At 42.6% G+C, this 20,246-nt stretch overlaps 1 protein-coding gene across 10 annotated transcripts in view; it reads right to left on the bottom strand.

Moving 5' to 3' along the window:
- The window catches only part of LOC121285771 (putative adenosylhomocysteinase 3), a 108,646-nt gene extending 88,666 nt beyond the window's left edge, over positions 1-19,980 (bottom strand). For all 10 annotated transcript variants that reach the window (XM_041202565.1, XM_041202572.1, XM_041202567.1 and 7 more), the window contains exon 1: positions 19,568-19,980. In XM_041202565.1, the coding sequence (XP_041058499.1) occupies positions 19,568-19,849 (282 nt within the window). In that variant the 5' untranslated portion in view covers positions 19,850-19,980. The remainder of the gene's footprint in view (positions 1-19,567) is intronic.
- Positions 19,981-20,246: the final 266 nt, after the last annotated feature.

The following is a 20,246-nucleotide window of genomic DNA, read 5'->3' as shown; positions in this document are numbered from 1 at the left end:
ATGCTGGAAAAACTCTGCAAGTCTGGCAGCATCTGTGGAGAGAGAAACAGAGCTAATGTTTCAAGTCCATATAATTCTTCTTCAGACATTTCTTGACTCCATTTATACTGACTTTTTGCCATAAATCTATTACTTGAGTGTAAAAATGTTCTGCATGACTTCTCTTGGTACTCCTAACTTTTAGCTTGTGGCAAGATATTTGAGCCCTTTGCATAATATATGATTTCCTGGATTAACTTTCAAATAATTCTTAAAATATCAGTTCAGGCACCTTGAACTAACTTCTTTTACAAATAACTATATTTTCTAATGATGTAGATATTTGATATCAGAATGAACTTAGTTGACAGCTTTGATACCAGTTGAATGAAAATTTCTTTCTATGATTAGGTCAGCAGCACCACACTACTCAAAGTGGGGGGGTCATAATAAAATTAGGTGTCTGATGCTGTACAACCTCTATTAATTTGTATCCAATCCCTTTATGGCCAATGCCTTTTTACTGTGATCTCCTAGAATTATCCACAATAGATCCTTCGTGTTTCATTTAGCCCACAAGACTAGTCAAGCAGCAGCCTGACAGTCATACGCCCCAAATCATACCTTCCAGCCAATGACCCTGGGTATGTTCTGACATTGAGGATGTGCTGGCAACAGTATATACAATAGGCCCTGAGAGTCTTCAACATTGACTCTGGACTCCATCAAGTTCCATGGCATCAGGCCAAACATGCCTGAATTCCTGATAAATGGTGAAAGTGACTGCCTTTATCATCAAGGCAACATTCGATAAATTGTGACATCAAGGAGCCCTAGATAGGATGGGTAATGGGAATCAGTGGGAAAGCTCCCCATTTGTTGGAGTCATACCTAGCACAAAGGAAAATGGCTGTGGTTATTGGAGCCAATCATCTCAACCCCAGTACACTTCTGCAGGCATTTCTCAGGGTAGTGTCTTGGCACAATGATTTTCAACTGCTGCATCAATTACTTTTCCTCCGTTCTAAGGTCAGAAATAGGGATATTCGCTGATGACCACACAGTGTTTAGTATCATTCACAACTCCTCAGATACTGAAGCAGTCTGTGTCCACAAGCAGCAAAACCTGGACAACATTCAGGCTTGAGCTGATAAAGTGGCAAAATATTTGCACTGCACAAGTGCCAGGCATTGACCATCTCCAGTAAGAGGGAATCTGACTTTTGGCCCTTGACACTCTATGGCATTACCATTGCTGAATCTCCCACTATCAACATCCTAGGGATTACCATTAACCAGAAGCTCAACTCAAACAGCCACACAAGAACTGTGGCTACAAGAAGGTCAGAAGCTGGGAATTCTGCTGTTAGTAACTCATCTCCTGATTCTCCAAAGCTTGTCCACCATCTACAAAGCACAAGTTAGGACTGTGGTGGAATACGCTCCACTTTCCTGGAGAAGTGCAGCTTCAACATCACTCTGTTATGACATGGCAGATGATGTGCGTCAGGCAGATCAAATCCAAGAGGGAAACTTGATCACGCAGTCACAATGGTTTTGCAATTTGTATTTTATTTTGAGATGCGTGCCCTGAATTCAGTAGTTATAAGACCGAGATTTGGGATTTTTAGAAACTAAATTAAACATTTATTAACAAAAGGAAAGATTTCAAGCGCATACATAGATCAACAAATGCTACTATAATAACTTGTAAAACCCCTAAGTAATCTGGCTTCCAGTTACACCCCCATTAAGGAAGCAGTAAAAAATAGATTTAAACAGATCCAGACAAGTCAACACAATACCCTGGACAGTAGAATTCAAAGCGGCTTTTCCCAGCTTCGGTTCCTGTAGACAGTAAGCTTAATGCACAAATACTCTCACACTTATGTTAGATCTTACAATGCCTTCCCAGACATACAGCCTCATTCTCCTTTATACATGTTTCTCCATTTTAATGTAAATCCCATTGTTCCCATATGTCTTTGGAACTTTACCTTTCTCATAATATAAATCTTTTTATGGTGCTATTATCGGTAAGCTTTGGGAAAAACAAACATACTGCTTGGCTTAACTTCTCTAACATCTTACCGTCTCTTTGAAATTCAAACTGCCCTGATTTATCTAAAAATGCAAATTCTCCTCACCTCACATTCTAAGATTTCAGCCAAGTTTACGTATTTAATATTTCAAACCCAGCTTCTTTTGATGAGTCAAAGCTGCCAGACCAGCTGTCTCCAATTCAATTAAATCTCACACACACACCCACCCGACTATTAACCTGCTTTTACAATGAATCACAATAATATTATGAGAATTATGACACTTTTGTGACAGCTCAAGGGCTTGACACCATCTGAGACATAGCAACTCGCTCGATTGACATCCCATACATCACCTTAAATATTCACTCCCTCCACCACCAACGCAGTGGCAACTGCATACACCATCTACAAGATGCACCACAGCAACTTACCGAGCCTCCTTTGACAGCACCTTCCAAACCCGCGACCTCTACCACTTAGAAGGACAAGGGCATCAGATGCATAGGAACACCACCACCTGCAAGTCCCCTCCCAAAGCACACACCATCCTGACTTGGAACTATATCGTCGTTTCTGCACTGCCACTGGGTCAAAATACTGGAGCTCCCTCCCTAACAGCACTGTGGGAACACCTGCACCAAATGGATTGCAGCGGTTCAAGGCTGCAGCTCACCACGACCTTCTTAAATGCAATTAAAGATAGGCAATAAATGCTGGCATTGCTGGTGATGCCTTTATCCCTGAATCAACTAAAAAAAAAAGATGCAGATGAACTTTACATTCAGAAATGTAAATGTGCAAGGAGTTTATGGTATGAAAATTTAAATGGGGGTCTGTTAATCCTAATCCATTTGAAAAGGAATCGTTCAACCAAAAATTATGGGGAACCATTGTTTTAGCTGACTGCTTCGTTATAATCCACAGAAGTCATTACAAGAAAAAAAGTCTCAATTTATACAGATCAATTTTTAAAACATAATAAATGAGCAACTGTACAAATTGTTCAGCTCTTTTATGGGTATGCAAACACTAAATAATCTGTTGCTCCATTCTGTGGCAAATACCTATACCTTGGGTAGATATCAGACATTAGCAATGTCACTCCCGATTGGTTGCTGTCACGTATACAAATTAACTTTCCAGCACATTGGTTAAACTTAACTGTGTTTACCAACAATATTGCCACTTCAATGAAACCCAGGCCTAGGTTTGCCACTTTGGAGCAAATATATGTGCAAACCTTGAACATAGAGAAATAAATTGTTGTTGCCAAATCCACTCCTCCATATAAAGAAACAGTTGGCATTGTAGAAGTTTAAAAGTTACTATGCAGTATAGATGGAGTATGTGGCACCCTACATCATTAAATAAACCAATTAAGAGCGACATTGAATCTGAAGGTATCCATGAGCATACGATTCATACTGTAGTAAATAGGAGTTTCTGTTCATATATGATACTAAGACATGAAAGAGAAACCTGCCTGGCTGACAATTTGAGGAACATGGGGAATACTGAGTCTGACCTTTTAAAAAAGATTTTAAAACATGAAGTGGAGATGATTGAAAAGCAATTCATTGATTACTAAATTTTTAGGATCACCAGGGATTAATTTGTAAATGGTCAAATTAACTATTTTCAGTCCTCAACCAGTAACCCTGCAAATAACAAAATCTGAACCCTTTCCAAGTTATACCAAAATAAAGCAGTATCAGTAAGAGGCTGATCAGACCTTCCCCTCCTGTCATTATGTTAGGAAGGCCCGAGGGTAACAAAAATAAAACAAAGGATGATGAACTGCGCCATGCAATTCACTGCTCTTTTAGACAGGAGCACTGTAATTAAGATTGAAATTCTAATGTTGAATCTTATTGTGATTTCAGAAAGCATCATTTGGACCACTTGTGAAAGTGTTCTGAGATTCTGACAGACGTGTTTGAGATTGTTGAATTCCTGCATTCTTTAAATTTTAGACTGTTAATTATCAATCAATACTCTGTATATTGCAATAGTTAGCCTCTGAAAAAGTGTACATGCTGTTAAATATTACAATGTAAAAATAATTTATTATTGAGAATTGTCAAATTAACATTTGCTGTAAGTGCCACTTGGTAGTAGAGTATTGCTGAAACAAGAGACACGCTATCGAAGCTTTTCATCTTGTACTCATCAGGACAGATTCGCAAGAATACCAAATCTCAAAGGGAACAACAATTTATAGTGCATGAGAAGAGGGTGCTGATTGGTTTGCAAGTGGATCATCCGGACAAAAGCTTCAACAGCATGTCTCTTTTCTCAGTAATTTACTGAAGGGTAAAATTGTTTTTACCTTTTTAGTTTTGTACTGCTTGCACCCTTATACTAGAAATTTCAGTTATTTTGTTTTGTACTATGGTGTGTGATGTGAGTCCATGCCAATGATCCTCCCTCATGGCGATTTCCCATTCTCAGCTGTGATATCGAGGGGGTACACCATGTGGTTGGACATGATAAATAACTGAAAGCCAACCAATCACTGTCATCCAATTGGATGAAGGGGCCTTGGGACCAAGGGAATATGAGAATAGCATATAACGTATATGGCACCAAGCAGAGGGAAACAATATGGAGAGATGGAATTCAGAGTCCTGATAACTCTAGTTATTTAGTTTAAAAGAAAATTTATAGCCAAGCACTAGATTTCTTCAATATCCCTGAGGGGGGGGGGGGGGGAGTCTAAAATTGTGGTTAAAACTGGAAAATTTCAGAATCTGTACTGCTTTAGTTTCTGCAGTCTATAGAATTATTCAATTTTTAATCTCATCGCCTTACATCATTTGTGTTAAGCAGTAATAAGGCCTACATGGCTACATGTGGTGAGAGTGAGGAATTGTTTTCCAAAGCTGTACCTGGCCCCATGGTAAGTCGCTTTTTCCAAGTGATTACTACAGTTTTATTTATAGGAACTTAGATATGGAAGCTACATGCTTCTTTCTCAAATCTCAGCTCATTTAAAATTGGTACTAGTCGAAGGGTCTGTATTAGAATGTAGTATGTTAACAACTGTTGTAATCTATTTCCACGCTCAATTGACGGTTAGCTGGTTAAGGGGAGTAACTAAGGCATCCAGACCAGGAAGGTTTCAGATATCTGCTGATCTCATCTAAGTTGGGGCAGCAATAATGTGTCACAATTGGCCTCCATGGCCATCTGTTAGGACCAAGGTTATAATGAGGTCCACAGCTGTGTTCTGGCAGAACTCAAACTGAACATGTGATCAGGTTGTTGCTGAATAAGTGCCATTTGATAACACTGTCGACAATACATCCATCACTTTGCTGGTAATTGAGAGTAGACTGAGGGGACAGTAATTGGGCAGGTAGAATTTGTCCTGCTTTTTGCTGATAAACCTGGGTAATTTTCCACTGTTGGGTGGATGTCAGTGTTGCAGCTGTACCCAAACTCTCCTTGTGGCTCAGTATCAAGTTGTGTTTGATGACACTCCTGTGAAATGCCTCAAGATGTTTTACTACATTAAAATGTACTATATAAATTCTAAAGGAGCGGTGATTTCTGCAGCAGGAGACTTTAAGGTATGAAACTTTGCCGGAGCTGTCTGATACACTGACTCATGAAGTGAAAACTTCCATCTTCCCTTCAGCTGAAAAGGTAAATCTACAGATTCAGCAATATCAAAAACAGAATTACCTGGAAAAACTCAGCAGGTCTGGCAGCATCGGCGGAGAAGAAAAGAGTTGACGTTTCGAGTCCTCATGACCCTTCAACTGAACTCGTTGTTCTGTTGAAGGGTCATGAGGACTCGAAACCTCAACTCTTTTCTTCTCCGCCGATGCTGCCAGACCTGCTGAGTTTTTCCAGGTAATTCTGTTTTTGTTTTGGATTTCCAGCATCGGCAGTTTTTTGTTTTTATCTTTTGATTCAGCAATATGCCTGTTGAATACCATACACCATACAACACCCCACTGTTCTTCCTTGATTGGGATTAAGATTGGTGGCTCCTGCTGGAAACAGTGGTGCATTTCAAGTGAAACACTCCACTGTCATCCCACTCCCTGTACAGCTGCTGTTTCAGGGTTTGCTTCCACTCCCTGTGCTGTTTACCAGCCTTCCTGCATTGTAATATTGCAATCTGATGTGCAATACTGCTGACACTGGCAACCTGAGGCCGTTTGTGACAGGTGGGCATCGCAATATTACTCAATTTGCAAAGTTTCCTTTTATATAATTTGGTTGTTTATTGTTTGTGTTCCTCTAAAAATGGGCCAATTTTATGAATTATTTGGGTTGCTGTAGGCTGGCACAACCTAGTGACTGTTGACATGCTCAAGAACAGCTTGGCCGAAACCTGTAACAGGCAAAATCCTCATTTTGTAGGTTAGTCCCCCATGCCATATCTTTTCTAAACAAAAGGATGGACAGAGCAACTGTTTCAAGACAAAAACAGAAATACCTGGAAAAACTCAGCAGGTCTGGCAGCATCGGTGGAGAAGAGCGAAGTTGACGTTTCGAGCCCTCATGACCCTTCAAGAGAACTAATTAAAATAGGAGAGGGGTGAAATATAAGCTGGCTTAAGGTGGGGAGCGGGGGGGCGGGGGGGGGGGCTGGTGGTAGTGGTTGTTGGGACTAGTAAGCAGTGATAGGAGACGATAACCAAAAGATGTCACAGAGTAAAGAACAAAGAGGTGTTGAAGGTGGTGACATTATCTAAAAGAATGTGCTAATTTAGAATGGATAGCAGGACAAGCAAGGTAGAGTTAGCTCTAGTTGGGGTGGGGTGAAATAAGACTAAAAGGGCATAAAAGGTATAGATAAATGATCGGTGGAATACATTAAAAGTAATGGAAATAGGTGGGAAAAACATGTGGGCAAGAAAGCAGGGTGGAGTGTTAAAAAGGCAAGCGACAGGGAGGTCTGGGTGATGCTTGTGGACAGACCGAAGGTGTTCCGCAAAGCGGTCACCCAGTCTGCGTTTGGTCTCTCCAATGTAGAGGAAACTGCATTGGGAGCAATGAGTGCAGTAGACTAAGTTGAAGTAAATGCAAGTAAAATGCTGCTTCACTTGAAAGGAGTTTTTGGGCCCTTGGACAGTGAGGAGAGTGGAAGTGAAGGGGCAGGTATTGCATATCTTGCGTTCACGTGAGGAGGTGCCGTAGGAGGGGGTTGAGGAGAAGGGGGTGATGGAGTAGTGGATCAGGGTGTCACGGAGGGAACGGTCCCTGCGGAATGCCGCCGGGGGGGGCGGTGAAGGGAAGATGTGTTTGGGGTGGCATCATGCTGGAGTTGGCGGAAATGGTGGAGGATAATCTTTTGAATGCGGAGGCTGATAAGTGAGGACAAGGGGGACCCTCTATCATGTTTCTGGGAGGGAGGAGAAGGCGTGAGGGTGGATGCGCGGGAGATGGACTGGACACGGTTGAGGGCCCTGTCAATTACTGTGGGTGGAAAACATCGGTTAAGGAAGAAAGAGAACATGTCAGAGGAACTGTTTTTGAAGGTAGCATCATCAGAACAGATGCGACGGAGGCGAAGGAACTGAGAGAATGGGATAGAATCCTTACAGGAAGCGGGGTGTGAGGAGCTGTAGTCGAGGTAGCTGTGGGAGTCGGTAGGCTTGTAATGGATATTGGTGGACAGTCTATCACCAGAGATTGAGACAGAGAGGTCAAGGAAGGGAAGTGTCAGAGATGGACCATGTGAAAATGATGGAGGGGTAGAGATTGGAAGCAAAATTAATAAATTTTTCCAAGTCATGACGAGAGCATGAAGCAGCACCGAAGTAATCATCGATGTACCGGAGAAAGAGTTGTGGGAGGGGGCCGGAGTAGGACTGGAACAAGGAATGTTCCACATGCCCCATAAAGAGACAGGCATAGCTGGGGCCCATGGGTGTAGCCATACGCACACCTTTTATTTGGAGGAAGTGAGAGGAGTTAAAGGAGAAATTGTTCAGTGTGAGAACAAGTTCAGCCAGACAGAGGAGAATAATGGTGGATGGGGATTGTTCGGGCCTCTGTTCGAGGAAGAAGCTGAGAGCCCTCAGACCATCCCGGTGGGTATGGAGGTGTAGAGGGATTGGACGTCCATGGTGAAGAGGAGGCGGTTGGGGCCAGGGAACTGGAAATTGTTGATGTGACGTAAGGTATCAGAGGAATCACGGATGTAGGTGGGAAGGGACTGGACAAGGGGAGAGAGAAAGGACTCAAGTTAGCGAGAAATGAGTTCCGTGGGGCAGGAACAGGCTGACACGATCAGTCTGCCAGGACAGTCCTGTTTGTGGATTTTGGGTAGGAGGTAGAAGCGGGCCGTCCAAGGTTGGGCGACTATCAGGTTGGAAGCTGTGGGAGGAAGATCTCCAGAGGAGATGAGGTCAGTGACAGTCCTGGAAACAATGGCTTGATGTTCAGTGGTGGGGTGATGGTCCAGGCAGAGATAGGAGGAAGAGTCTGCGAGTTGACGCTCAGCCTCCACGGGTAGTGGTCAGTGCGCCAGACAACAACAGCACCACCCTGGTCAGCAGGTTTGATGACAATGTTAGGGTTGGACCTGAGAGAACGGAGTGCAGTAAGTTCAGAGAGAGACAGGTTAGAATGGGTGAGTGGAGCAGAGAAATTGAGATGACTAATGTCGTGCTGACAGTTCTCAATGAAAAGATCAAGAGAAGGTAAGAATCCAGAGGGAGGGGTCCAGGTGGAGGGAGAACATTGGAGGTGGGTAAAAGGATCCATTGAACGGGGAGAGGACTCCTGCCCAGAGAAGTGAGCAGGGAGATGAAGGCGGCGGAAGAAGAGTTCAGCATTGTGCCAAGCCCGAAATTCATTGAGATGAGGGCGTAAGTGTATGAAACTAAGTCCTTTGTTGAGCACTGAACGTTCAGCGTTGGAGAGGGGAAGGTCAGGGGGTATAGTGAATACACGGCCGGGGCTGGGATTGGAAGATGGGGTGGGGATAGAGGGACAGGCAGGGGTGGAGGGTCCTGGATGGGTGTTGGAGCTTGCGTTCCTTACTGTTTCAAGACTTCAGCTAATTAATACTGTTGATGTTTAGAGGTATGAAGTATATCTAGGGGTGAAACGTACTAAAACCTTTCATCTTGTTCCCTCATTCTCAAAAAAATTAAGGCCCCAAGCAAACATTTCATCTTCTCACTGAACAAAAGATTTCAAGAAACCTTCACGAAAACACAATAATGTCTTGCTATTCTGTGCTGGCCATGAAGGGATTTGGAATAATTGAGTGTAGAGGCAACAAAGACATGGTCTGAGGCTCTAGAATTCCCTCCCTAAACCTCCCCACCTCTCTCTAAGAGGCTCCTTGAAACCTTCATCCTTAGCAAGCATTTGGTTATCTGCCTTAATTTGTCCTCAACTGGCTCAGTTACAAAATTTTTTTAGAGAAAGCTCCTATGAAGTGCCTTGAGACATTTTACATTAAAGGTGCTATATAAAATGTAAATTGATGTTGGACGAGGATTTACATAGCAACAAGCTGAGGCATGGCAGAGATCACTATTACAGAGCTGGGAGTAGGCATTCTTGGTGATGGAGAGGATATGGGATTGGAAGCTCAACTCAGGATCAAATAGATCACCAAGCATACAATTATTCTGGTTCAAGCTCAGACAGGAGCCAGGGAGGATAGAGTTGGTGAATTGGAACAGACCTTGTGATGGGGACCAAAGACAACGGCCTCCATCTTCCCAATATTTAGTTGAAGACAATTTCTGCTCATTGATTGTTGAATGTCAGACAAGTGACATGACAAATCAGAGGCAATGGAGAAAGGGTGTTGTCATGCAAATGTGGAGCCCACGTGTTTTTTGGATGATATTGCCCCGCATAACAGGTATATGAGAAATAGGAAGAGACTAAGTATAGATCCTAGGTAGACTTCAAAAGTAATGATTCAGGAGCTTTTGCAGGCAGTTCTTTGGCTACAACTGGATAGATTGGAATAGAACAAGACAAGGGCAGCTCCACCCAAAATGTTAGACAACCAGTACATTATCTATCCTCATGTCATTTAATTCAGTTTGTGCTAAACACAAAACATTTGACCGAAAGTTTTTTTTTTAAATTCTAAATGTGCTTTGCCAGTCTCCCAAGTCACCTGACTGACTTGCAATAAATCAAATTCCAGTAGGAATTTATGGTGTTATGTTACAGTGTATTATTTAATTGCAGTTGCAAGTAATTGGTCCAACAGTGATTTCATTAAACATCCAAAGTTCAATAAAGCAGAATGATCTGAGACAACAGCATCGCATTCCCGACTCTGAAGAAGGGTCATAAGGACTCAAAACATTAACTCTACTTCTCTCTCCACAGATGCTGTCAAACTTGCTTAGTTTTTCCAGCATTTTCTGTTTTTATTTCAGATTTCCAGCATCCACAGTATTTTGCTTTTAGTATCAGATTCCCGTTCTGGTTGAAAACAAATTTTCTGGAGGTTCCCCAATGGCTTAGTAGAGTCACAAGCCATGCAGCTGAGTTCTACAGAACAGGAAGGTGAGAGATTTGATCCCTGGTCTAAGCTGAATTGGTTGATATCAACTGAGGTTGAATTTGGCACTATAATGGGACTGGCAAGGGAAAATCCACAAGAGTACCCATAAAGAAAATTCCCCATGAGTTCCCTGGCTCTAACTGCCTCCTCTTCACCATAGACATCCAATCGCTCTACACCTCCATCCCCCACCAGGATGGTCTGAGGGGTCTCCACTTCATCCTTGAACAGAGGCCCGAACAATCCCCATCCACTGCCACTCTCCTCTGTCTGGCTGAACTTGTTCTCTCACTGAACAATTTCTCCTTTAAACTTATCTCACTTCCTCCAAATAAAAGGTGTGGCTATGGGTACCCGCATGGGCCCCAGTTATGCCTGTCTCTTTATGGGGTATGTGGAACATTCCTTGTTCCAGTCCTACTCAGGCCCCCTCCCACAACTCTTTCTTCAGGACATTGATGACTGTTTTGGTGCTGCTTCATGTTCTCGTCTAGACCTGGGAAAATTTATCAATTTTGCTTCCAATTTCCACCACCCCCATCACTTTCACATGGTCCATCTCTAACACTTCCCTTCCATTCCTTGACCTCTGTCTCAATTTCTGGTGATAGACTGTTTACCAATATTCATTTCAAGCCCACCGACTCCCACAGCTACCTCGACTACAGCTCCTCACACCCTGCTTCCTCTAAGGACTCCATCCCATTCTCTCAGTTCCTTCGCCTCCATCACATCTGTTCTGATGATGCCACTTTCCAAAGCAGTGTTTCTGACATAAAAGCAAAGAACTGCAGATGCTGGAAATCCAAAACAAAAATAGAAACAGAAATACCTGGAAAAACTCAGCAGGTCTGGCAGCATCGGCGGAGAAGAGCACAGTTGACATTTCGAGTCCTCATGAAGGGTCAATGCTGCCAGACCTGCTGAGTTTCTCCAGTGCTTCTGACATGTCTTCCTTCTTCCTTAACTGGGGTTTCCCACCCATGGTGGTTGACATGGCCCCCAACTGTGTCCGACACATCCCCCGCACCTCTGCCCTCACACCTTCCTCTCCCTACCAGAACCATGATAGGGTCCCTCGGTTCTCACTTTTCACCCCACCAGTCTCCGCATTCGGAGGATCAACCTCCACCATTTCTGCCAACTCCAACATGATGCCACCACCAAACACATCTTCCCTTCACCCCCACCTGTCAACTTTCCATAGGCACTGTTCCCTCCAGGTCACCCTGGTCCACTCCTCCATCAACCCCAACATCTCAACCCCCTCCCAAGGCACCTTCCCATGCAATCGCAGAGGTGCAACACCTGCCCCTTTACTTTCCCCCCTCCTCACCATCCAAGGGCCCAAACACTCCTTTCAAGTGCATTTCCCTCAATTTGGCCGACTGCATTCGCTGCTCCCAATGCGGTCTCCTCTAACCAAACACAGACTGGGTGACTGCTTTGCAGAACACATTGGTCTGTTTGCAAGCATGACCCAGACCTTCCTGTTGCTTGCCATTTCAACACACCATCCTGCTCTCATGCCCACATGTCCATCCTTGGCCTGCTGCAATGTTCCAGTGAAGCTCAACGCAAACTGGAGGAACAGCATCTCATCTTCCAATTAGGCACTTTACAGCCTTCCAGACTTAACACTGAGTTCAACAACTTCAGACCATGAACTCTCTCTCCACCATCCCCACCCCTTTTTTCTATATTTATTTTTATTTTTTCTACTTAATTCCATTATTATTATTATTTAAATTCATTTCCACTTTTATTCATTGTTTTATCCCTAGCTTTTAGCCTATTTTTGATATTTTTTCCCACCACTAGGGCCATCTGTCACTTTCCAGAGTGCTTACCCTGGTCTGGCTATTATAACATTCTGCTTTCCACTCTCAATGACACCATTAGCACCTCCTTTAGCCGGTACCACCATCATTAACAACCCTTTGAACTTTTGTTTATGACATCTTTTACAATCTCTCCTTTACCTCCACTTGTCGCTGGCCTTCAATCCAGCTTCACCTGTTCCACCCCCCCTTAAACAGTATATATTTCACCACATTTCTACTTCCCTTTAGCTTGGAAGAAGAGTCATTCAGACTCGAAACATTAACACTGTCCTTCTCTCCACAGATGCTGTCAGACCTGCTGAGTTTTTCCAGCACTTTTTGTTTGTTTCAGATTTCCAACATCCACAGTATTTTGCCTTTATCTTATGCTGGTATCTGTGTCTATATGTGTCTGTGTGTGAGAGACTTAATTGGATTAAAGATAGCTAATCTGGAGACTTTGATGTAACAAAAGATGAAGTTAGGTTTCAAATGTTAAGTAGGTAAACATGGGGAATGTTTAGAATGTAAGGTGTAAAAGTGTATTTGCATTTTTAAATAAACCAGAGCAGATTGTTTGGAAAGGAGGGGTGAAATGTCACCTAGCCAGGAGAAGATCAGAAACAGTGTGTTTATTTTTCCCAAAGATTACTGGCAAAATTGGTACTATGGTTATTTTTATGATCAGGGAGATAAAGTCCAAAGACATTGTGAAACAATGGGAATTTGCATTCAAAGGTGAAAATATGTATAAAAGGTGCAAAGCTGTAAGGGTAGGAATTTTAAGATCTAACAAGTGTGAAACGCCTTCAGCACCTAAGTCTCAAGCTGCTGTCTACAAAGAGACGAAGTTAAGGAAACTCACTTTGAATTGGATTGTTCAGGGTATCATGTTTCTTTGCCCGGGTCTTTTAAAATCTGTGTGTTTTACTGTTGCCTTAACAAAAGTGTAACTGGGACTTAGATTAACTAGGGATTTAGAAATTACTATAGTAGTAATTTGTAGACATATGTATATGCTTAAAATAATTTCTTATGAATAAATGTTTAATCTAGTTTTGTAAAAACCTATAAGGCTCGGTGGTCTTATTACTACTGAATTCAAAGCCCACATATCGAAACATATAAATTGAAAAATTAGTTGTGGCAATTGTTTCAAGTTTTCCTCTGGGATTTGAACACCTCAGCAATTACCATCGGCTGTGCCATAACAACCCTAATGAGAACCAGGGCTTCCTCACTCAAAGCAAATCTACAAAAAACTTAAAGACAAATCACCAGCAGGGATGAGTAAATTAAGAACTGATTTGCTCATAGAAAGACATTCCTTGGAAACAGTATGAATATAATTATTTTTTAGGCCAGTTTCAAGAAGGCAGTCAATGTGCCTATTGAAAAGGCACTTGGTTATTGAGTATCACATCAGTTTGTTAGTATATGTTTGGCAAGCGGTTAAACTCTCTGTCATGCTTGATTAGATACCAATTGTGTGTAGATGAGGGTAGTGAACATGGGATACAGGGTAATTTGATAAGGCGGATTCAAAGTTGGCTTAGTTGTAGGAGGCAGAGGGCGATGACAGAAGGATGCTTTAGTGACTGGAAGCCAGTGTCCAGTGGCGTACCACAGGGATCTGTGCTGGGTCCCCTATTATTTGTCATTTATATAAACGACATAAATGACTTTTTGGAGGATAGGATTAGTAAGTTTGCGGATGACAATGATTGGACAGGTGGTTAATAGCGAGGTTGAGTGTCTTGGGCTACAGTGGTACTGGGCTTGGCCTAAATAGCCAAGTGGTTATGGTACTGGGTTTGTAACCCCAAGATCAAGGGTTCAAATCTCACAATGGCAAACTATGAAACAATGTAACTTCATCTGAAACAGATGGGAAACGTGTTTGTACTCGAAAGAGTTACAGAAAGATATAGACGGGATGGTCAAACAGGCAGATAAGTGGTAGATGAAATTTAACCCTGAAAAGTGTGAGATGATACACTTTGGAAGGAGTAATTTGACAAGGAAGTATTCAATGAACAGCATGACACTAGGGAGTTCTGAAGAACAAAGGGACCTTGGCATGTGTGTCCATAGATCTCTGAAAGCGGAGGGGCATGTTAGTGGGGTGGTGAAAAAGGCATTAGGGACACTTGCCTTTATCAATCGAGGCATGGATTATAAAAGTAGGGAGGTCATGTTGGAGTGGTATAGAACCTTGGTGAGGCCACTGCTGGAGTACTGTGTGCAGTTCTGGTTGCCACTTTATAGGAAGGATGTGATTGCACTGGAGGGGGTGCACAGGCGATTCACCAGGATGTTGCCTGGGATGAAACATTTAAGTTATGGAGAGGTTGGATAGACTTGGGTTGTTTTTGTTGGAACAAAGACTGAGAGGCGACCTGATCGAGGTGTACAAGATTATGAGGGGGTGGATATGGAGCAGTTGTTCCCCTTAGTTGAAGTGTCAGTCACAGGGGGACATAAGTTCAAGGTGAGGGGCAGGAGATTTAGGGAGGATGTGAGGAAAAATTTTTTACCCAGAAGGTGGTGGAGGTCTGGAATGTGCTGCCTGAGAGGGTGGTGGAGGCGGGTTGCCTCACATCCTTTAAAAAGTACCTGGATGAGCACTAGGCACGTCATAACACTCAAGGCTATGGGCCAAGTGCTGGTAAAAGGGATTAGGTAGGTAGGTCAGGTGTTTCTCACGTGCCAGTGCAGACTCGATGGGCCTCTTCTGCACTGTGATTCTGTGATTCAGTTTCTTAGAAACACAGAGCAGCTGATTTTAAAACATTTAAACAACCTGATTAGACATGCCAGAGAAACAAATGTACCCAAACAATTATCTTAACCACTGAATTCCTCATCTAAACCTTTGCTTTGAGTTGTTCTCCTCCTCCACCCATCCCAGAACAGAGGGAAAGAATGACTATAATACCCTCTTGGGCATCACACAGCAGTTTAAGAGCAACATTGAAGGTCTGCTAACAGCTCATCAACCTGTGCAGGTGCAGATACTGTCTAGAGGCCGAGTATGGGGAAGCAAAACTTAAATATGCATGTCAGCCCTAAGCAATTCTTTTAAAAAGACATTGAGGTTTCTGCTTTCAAAAGAGCAAGGCAGTCTTTAAGTCTGGAGTGCTTCCTACTAATGTGGTAAACTATGTTATATGAGTTACAGAGGATAAAAACAATCACTGATTAGTTTCAGGTTTAATCAAAGCAGAAACAATTCTGTTCACACAAAAAGTTGTCAGAATATTAAGTTATGAATAAAAATGAATAAAGTAAATATGAAAATACAAGCAATGACCTGTATCAATGCTATTACTGAATGAATTAATACTTAAAACACAAGGGAATAAAATGTTGCCAGACAGTGTCAGCATGACAGACAGGAGAGAGCTGCGGCACTATTGCACATGACCAAACCAGGCCAGAGCACAGGTCTCATAACACTTTTCAAAGATTGTACATAAACCTTCTGCCATTTCACCAAATGTAGGCATTATAAATAACAGCATATTATATTGAACTGAAGGCATTTGATACTGTTTGAGGACCTGCACAACAGCATCCTGTCTGAATGACAGGACAGCATAAGAAAGTAATTTTACAGTCCTGAAGCAGAAAATTCTAGAGGGAGCTCTATGTCTATTGCAGCACAATGTTCTGAATGATGTGTCCTGCCTAGACCACAAGAAAATCTGTCTGCTACTGAATCAGAGTTTCCCTACAGGCAGAACAGGAAGGTCACCACCTACACTGTAATGTCACAATGTATTAATAGTCCGAGCTGCACGTGGCTGAGATTGCAAAAGTATTACTGAAATTTGTCCCAAGGACACAAGAATGTAAGAGAAAGGAGGGTAAATATTACAGCCCCTCAAGCATGCTCTGTCTTTAATATCATGGCTGATTTGATATTGATCTCAACTCCGCCTTCCTGCCTGTTCCCCTTAAACCTCGACTCCCCTATAGTTCAAAGCTTTGTCTAACTCAGCCCTGAATATATTCAACGACTTGGCCCTCCAGTTATCTGCAGTAGAGAATTGCAAAGATTCTCCACCCTCAGAAAAGAAATTCCTCACCTCCCTCTTAAACAGGTGACCCCTTAGCTAAAACTGTGTCCACTAGTTCAAAATTCCCCCTGAGAAAGGAAACATCCTCAACACATATCCTGTAAAGCCCCCCGCAGGATCGTATATGTTTCAATAAGATCACCTCTCATTCTTCTAAACTCCAATGAGTATAGGCCTAATCCGCTCAACCTTTTCTCCTACATCCAAGGAATCAATTGATTAAACCTTCTCTGAACTGCCTCCCATGCAAGTTTATCCCTTCTTAAATAAGATCAAAACTGAATGCAGAATTCTAGGTGTGGTCTCATTAGCACTCTATACAGTTTAGGCAAGATTTCCCTACTTTTATATGTCATTTTGCTAATTTAAAATCAATAAAGTTAATCAGACCAGCAGGGCACTGAAACTTTTTTTTATAAAAAGCTCCCAGACTGTATATTCTGAACAAGCTATTGATTTTAGCAGAACAGCTCAGCCCCAGACACCCTGATCCAGTTACAAAATGCATCAGCGAGCAAGTGCTATCTCGCCCACAAAGAAAGCTTTTCGTAGATACATGTTAAAACCTACATTAGTAAACAATTCCTGACCACCTTTACCATGTCAGCAAAAAAGTTTGCTTAAAATGCCAGATCAGGCATTCTTTCATTGGTTGGCCCATGTGACCTTTTTTAAACAGTTTCAACTCCAATTGTAGTCTTGGTATTCTCTTGACATGACCAACAGACAGCTGCACCCTTTCTCCAGCGTGCCTCCAAGACAGTCAGACATAATCCTTCTGTTCACGCCCTGATATTTTGCATGCCTTTGAGCTTGCACACAGTAAGAATCTCAAACATTGGTCAATTTGTTGATACTATGTGTGGAGATATGTTTTAATGACTATGAAAGCTTAAATATTGCAAATATGTAGCTCAATCCCATCTTCAAAATTCAAAAGACAATAGTTTCAGCAAAATCAATTGTTTATGTTTAGCTTAGTGACTGAATGAATAATTTAGAAAAGGATTTAAAGCTGTCATTGCTGTTCAGAAAGAACAGATGTTCTTCAGTTTCAGTTCAATTCAAACATGGTGGTACTTTGAAAAAACGTAATCCCAAAGGCAACAGAGAAAATGCTTATTCCAGTTATTACCAGACATGACATTTTTCACATCATACCTAACAATGGCTTGTCACATACAAAATGTTATAAGCAGATAGAGAAAGTGTAAAGCATGGCACGCTGAATTTATACTATAGTATAGCTTTAGGACCTGTATTATGATTGCAGATTCAACATTCATGGTTTCTCTTACTCCAAAACTTCACGCCCGTGCAGTGAAGCAATAAAATAAACACTTTTTCATCCAGATTACTTTCAATGGAAGTATATCCTGTGACAAGCAATGTTTGTGCCTGATATCTGTCCAACAAAAAAAATGTACAAATACTGCTGTACAAGGGATTTTTGAAGCACAACTTTTACATCTGCTTCACTCAGTCTCACAGCTTGTTTTCCATCACGAAACTCTCATAACACACAACGTTGGGCTTGAAGGCAAACTGCATTTCAACTTAGCAGTGTTACTTTTATCATCCCACATCTTTGACCAACTGCCACCATTTGCTCATTCCTACACTGACTTTCACAGCACTAAGGAATCAAACATTTTCGACTTCAGAACAAAACAATATCAATTTTATTACAGTGCACTCAAATGAGCTATTGAAGGCAGGCTGGTGCACCTCAAAGAAAAGCAGTCTGACAGTAAGCTTTAAAATCGAGTGCAGGGTCAGCTCATTCAGCACAATCACTTCAAAGAACAAATTGTGATTAACTGGGGATGCAAAGTGACCAATGAAGGCTGAATGAACAAATATGCTCCAAGGGTCATGAGGACTCGAAACGTCAACTCTTTTCTTCTCCGCCGATGCTGCCAGACCTGCTGAGTTTTTCCAGGTAATTCTGTTTTTGTTTTGGATTTCCAGCATGCGCAGTTTTTTTGTTTTTATTTTTGTTTTTATAAATATGCTCAATAATTGACAATTCCTAAGGGAGGGCTAGAATAATAAATAAAAATAAAACAGAAGTGCAAATCTGACATCTGCTGAAAGGACTATTTGCACTTATTGGAGGGGAGGCCATTTGGCCCATCGTGCCTGTGTCAGCTCTTTGAAAGAGGTATCCAATTTGTTCCACTCCCTCAATTTCCCCCAGACTTGCACATTATTTATCATCAAGTATACGTCCAATTCCCTTATGAAAGTTTTTAATCAAATCAGCTTCCATCATCCTTTCAAATAGTGGAATTCAAATCGTAGCAACTCAGTGTGTGAAAGAAAAATCACACTGCCCAAACCCCCGTTCTTTCACCAATTGTAAAACCTATGTACTCTGGTTTTTGCCCCTCCTACCCCAGAATACAATTTAGCTGCTTAATAAGTCAGCAAGGCCAGAGCTGTGGCATCACGGAATTGGTTGAAAGTGAAGAGTAGTGAAAGTGAAGACCATGTAGAAGATGAACTTTTTCTGCTCTCAAACCTTTATACAATATGGATGGCAGAGGTCACGTAGATATGGCAAGTCTATGGTCACATTGCACAAAAGCACTTCTCCAAACAAGCAGCACAAATAACTCAAGGGAATCCATCCTTATGTGTGGGAGGCTAGAAATATTAGGGGCCTTGGTTTGTAAAACCAAGGAATGCGAAGATTCAACAACAAACTCTCAAAAGAGAAAAGTTTAAGACAATCTTTTTTGCAGAGGAAGGAGACTAATTAGGTAACTCTTTCGAAGAGCCAGCACAGGTATGATGGGCAGAATGGCTTCCTCCGGTGTTGTATCATTCCGATAAGAGGCGGATTGATACCTGTGATGTCAACGCCACGCATACCCTCAAAGCTCCGCCCCCTTTAACGCGCGAGGGCCCGAGAACTTGTTCAATTCAACCCATCCCGGCGGTTAACCTTCCGCCACGGAGGCAAGAGCCTTGCCAAGTCAATCCCCGTGTCCCTAACAAAACATATTCACTACCACCACCACCCCCCTCCCGATTACCGTAGATATCGAAACTCAAAGCCAGAAAACACAAGGAAGTGAGTGAGGTAGGTGGTTAAGGGAGGGTTTGCCGAACAGGCTCAGTGCCTCTCACCTTCTTCACGGTCCGCGGTGCTTCCATGACGGTGCCGTCCGCGCTGAAAGTGTCCCCGTTCTGTGCGGCCTGGATGCATTTCATCGCCGACTTGGAGTCCTTCGGGGTGGTGTTGAGCAGCGGCAGCTGATGCTGTTTGATTTCTTCCGCTGAGCTTGTCGCCGTGGGCTCCCCGTCTTTTGTCTGAACGCTGTTGCCCTCAGCATTCACCTTATCCAAGGCCACCACCGCCTCCTTCAGTTCCACCTCGGCCATCTTTGCTGTGACCACCTGAAGCGACATTTTTTTATTTTGTTTCCCCCCGCGCCTTCTCGCTCTCTCCAACTGTGCCCGTTGCTTTCAAACTCCAGCTTTGCCAATGTCTCCACACACTCGCCGCACTAGCAAACCTCACACTGCGCATGCCCCGCCCCTCCACAATGCAGCCTTCCCCCGTGCTGATGCCTTGTAGTTTCTCTCCGCTTCTATTCCCGCTGACTCCACGCGTTGAACAGGCCAGAAAGACTATATGCCCCACAACGCTCTTCACTGACAACATGTCAGCGTCGCAAAGACTCTCGGGTAGCGTAGTTCTTTTGCATTTGAAGTATATAAAGACAGGAGTGCAAAAACTACGCATCCCAGAATTCCCTTCAGTATATCTTTATGCATGTGTATCGTATCGCTTGCGCCACGATGG

Source organism: Carcharodon carcharias, chromosome 13 (assembly GCF_017639515.1).
Source record: "Carcharodon carcharias isolate sCarCar2 chromosome 13, sCarCar2.pri, whole genome shotgun sequence".
NCBI lineage: Eukaryota > Metazoa > Chordata > Chondrichthyes > Lamniformes > Lamnidae > Carcharodon > Carcharodon carcharias.
This window is presented reverse-complemented; position numbering and strand designations above follow the sequence as displayed.